The 1,520-nt window shown below is 47.1% G+C and overlaps 1 protein-coding gene across 1 annotated transcript; it reads right to left on the bottom strand.

The window, feature by feature from the left end:
* Positions 1-535: 535 nt before the first annotated feature.
* OTX2 (orthodenticle homeobox 2) lies at positions 536-1,515 on the bottom strand (the record flags this gene model as incomplete). The annotated part of the gene is made up of 1 exon (XM_010133882.1): positions 536-1,515. A coding segment is annotated over one exon (610 nt), but the record flags the coding sequence as incomplete, so codon positions are not given.
* Between the last annotated feature and the right edge of the window lie 5 nt (positions 1,516-1,520).

The raw sequence follows: 1,520 nt of genomic DNA, 5'->3' as shown, positions 1-1,520 counted from the left end.
GATAATAGGTAACTCAGTTGCTCTGAATTTCACTTATAATTATAACCTATTTAAATCACAGCAGAACTCCCGCTGGTGCAGAGTTCAGAGTTGCATACAATACAGGAGATCACAGTTTTGAAGTCTAGCACAGATTAAAAACCACAGATGTACCATTTATATAAGACACACACTGATTGTCTCTTAAAAACTACATATTGACTCCTTATGAACATTATCTTTTTTTTTTTTAATCTTTAAATAAAGTAGTGCAGCTAGGACAATCAGTCACACAACCCACACAGCCCTGAACCAAGTTCTCCGGGTACCAACTTGAGCAAGTTGGGCGTGAAACAGTTGGATGAGCTCGAGAGCGAGAGCGAAAGAAAGAGGGAGGGAGAAAAAGAGGGAGCAAAAGAGAGATGTTGTCCATTCCGAATATTTTAACCGAGGGTTGGCTAACACATTGGAAACCTCTGGGTGAAGGATCTTTCCACGCACACACAAAAAAAGAAATAAAAACCTAGACTTTTTTTTTACTTTTTTTTTTTTTTTGAAACTGGCCCGTAGGTGGGACGATGTCCCACCTCTTCCAAACGAAGAAACCCAACAATTGCCTAAAACTAGAAAGAACACGGATGGGTCTGTCTGTTTTCTGCTCACTAGATGTTCTGTCCGTTTAAGGCCTTCCTCCTCCGTTTTTCCTCTTTATTATTCCTTTTCCAGAGCATCTGAGCAGGAGATGAGTCTGAACGGGATCACACCAACACTGTCCTCCCTCTTGTTGCTGTTGGTTTTTTTTTGTTCGTTTGTTTGTCCGTTGAGTTATTTTTCTCTTTAATTTAACCAAGACCTGACTAAAACTGGAGCGTTCAGCCCAGCCTGTTCGTTTTCGTCGCGATTTCTCTCGTTATCACAAAGGTTCTTCACAAAACCTGGAACTTCCATGACGATGTCTGGTCCTTATAATCCAAGCAGTCAGCATTGAAGTTTAACTTCCAGGAAGCTGTTTGGTCTTTATAATCCAAGCAATCAGTGGTGGAGTTAAAGCCCAAACTGGAGGCTCCATAGCCCTGGCTGGAGAGGGAGGCTGGAGACTGGTTGAGGTGGCTGGTGACCGCGTTAGCACCCATGGGACTCAGGGTGGCCCCTGGTCCAGGAAGCTGGTGGTGCATAGGGGTCAAGTAAGATCCACAGTCCATCCCGCCAAAATAGGAGGTCGAGCCAGCGTATCCTTGGCTGTAGCCTGATGCCTGGGTGTAGGTCATAGGATAGGATCTCTGCATGCAGGAGGAAGAGGTGGACAGGGGATCTGAGAGCGGGGAGATGGATGCTGGGCTCCAGATGGAAACGGGGGCACTGCTGCTGGAAATGGTGGGGACCGAGGTGCTGGAGGGGGGAGTGAACTGCCCGCTGGTCCCGCTCTCCGAACTCACTTCCCGGGCCGGCGAATTCTTCTTTTTAGCTGGTCGTACCTTGTTCTGACCCCCGTTCTGCTGCTGCTGCTGCTGCTGCCGGCACTTGGCTCCGAGGCTTCTAAA

Source organism: Buceros rhinoceros, unplaced genomic scaffold, assembly GCF_000710305.1.
Source record: "Buceros rhinoceros silvestris isolate BGI_N320 unplaced genomic scaffold, ASM71030v1 scaffold31043, whole genome shotgun sequence".
Taxonomy (NCBI): Eukaryota; Metazoa; Chordata; class Aves; order Bucerotiformes; family Bucerotidae; genus Buceros; species Buceros rhinoceros.
This window is presented reverse-complemented; position numbering and strand designations above follow the sequence as displayed.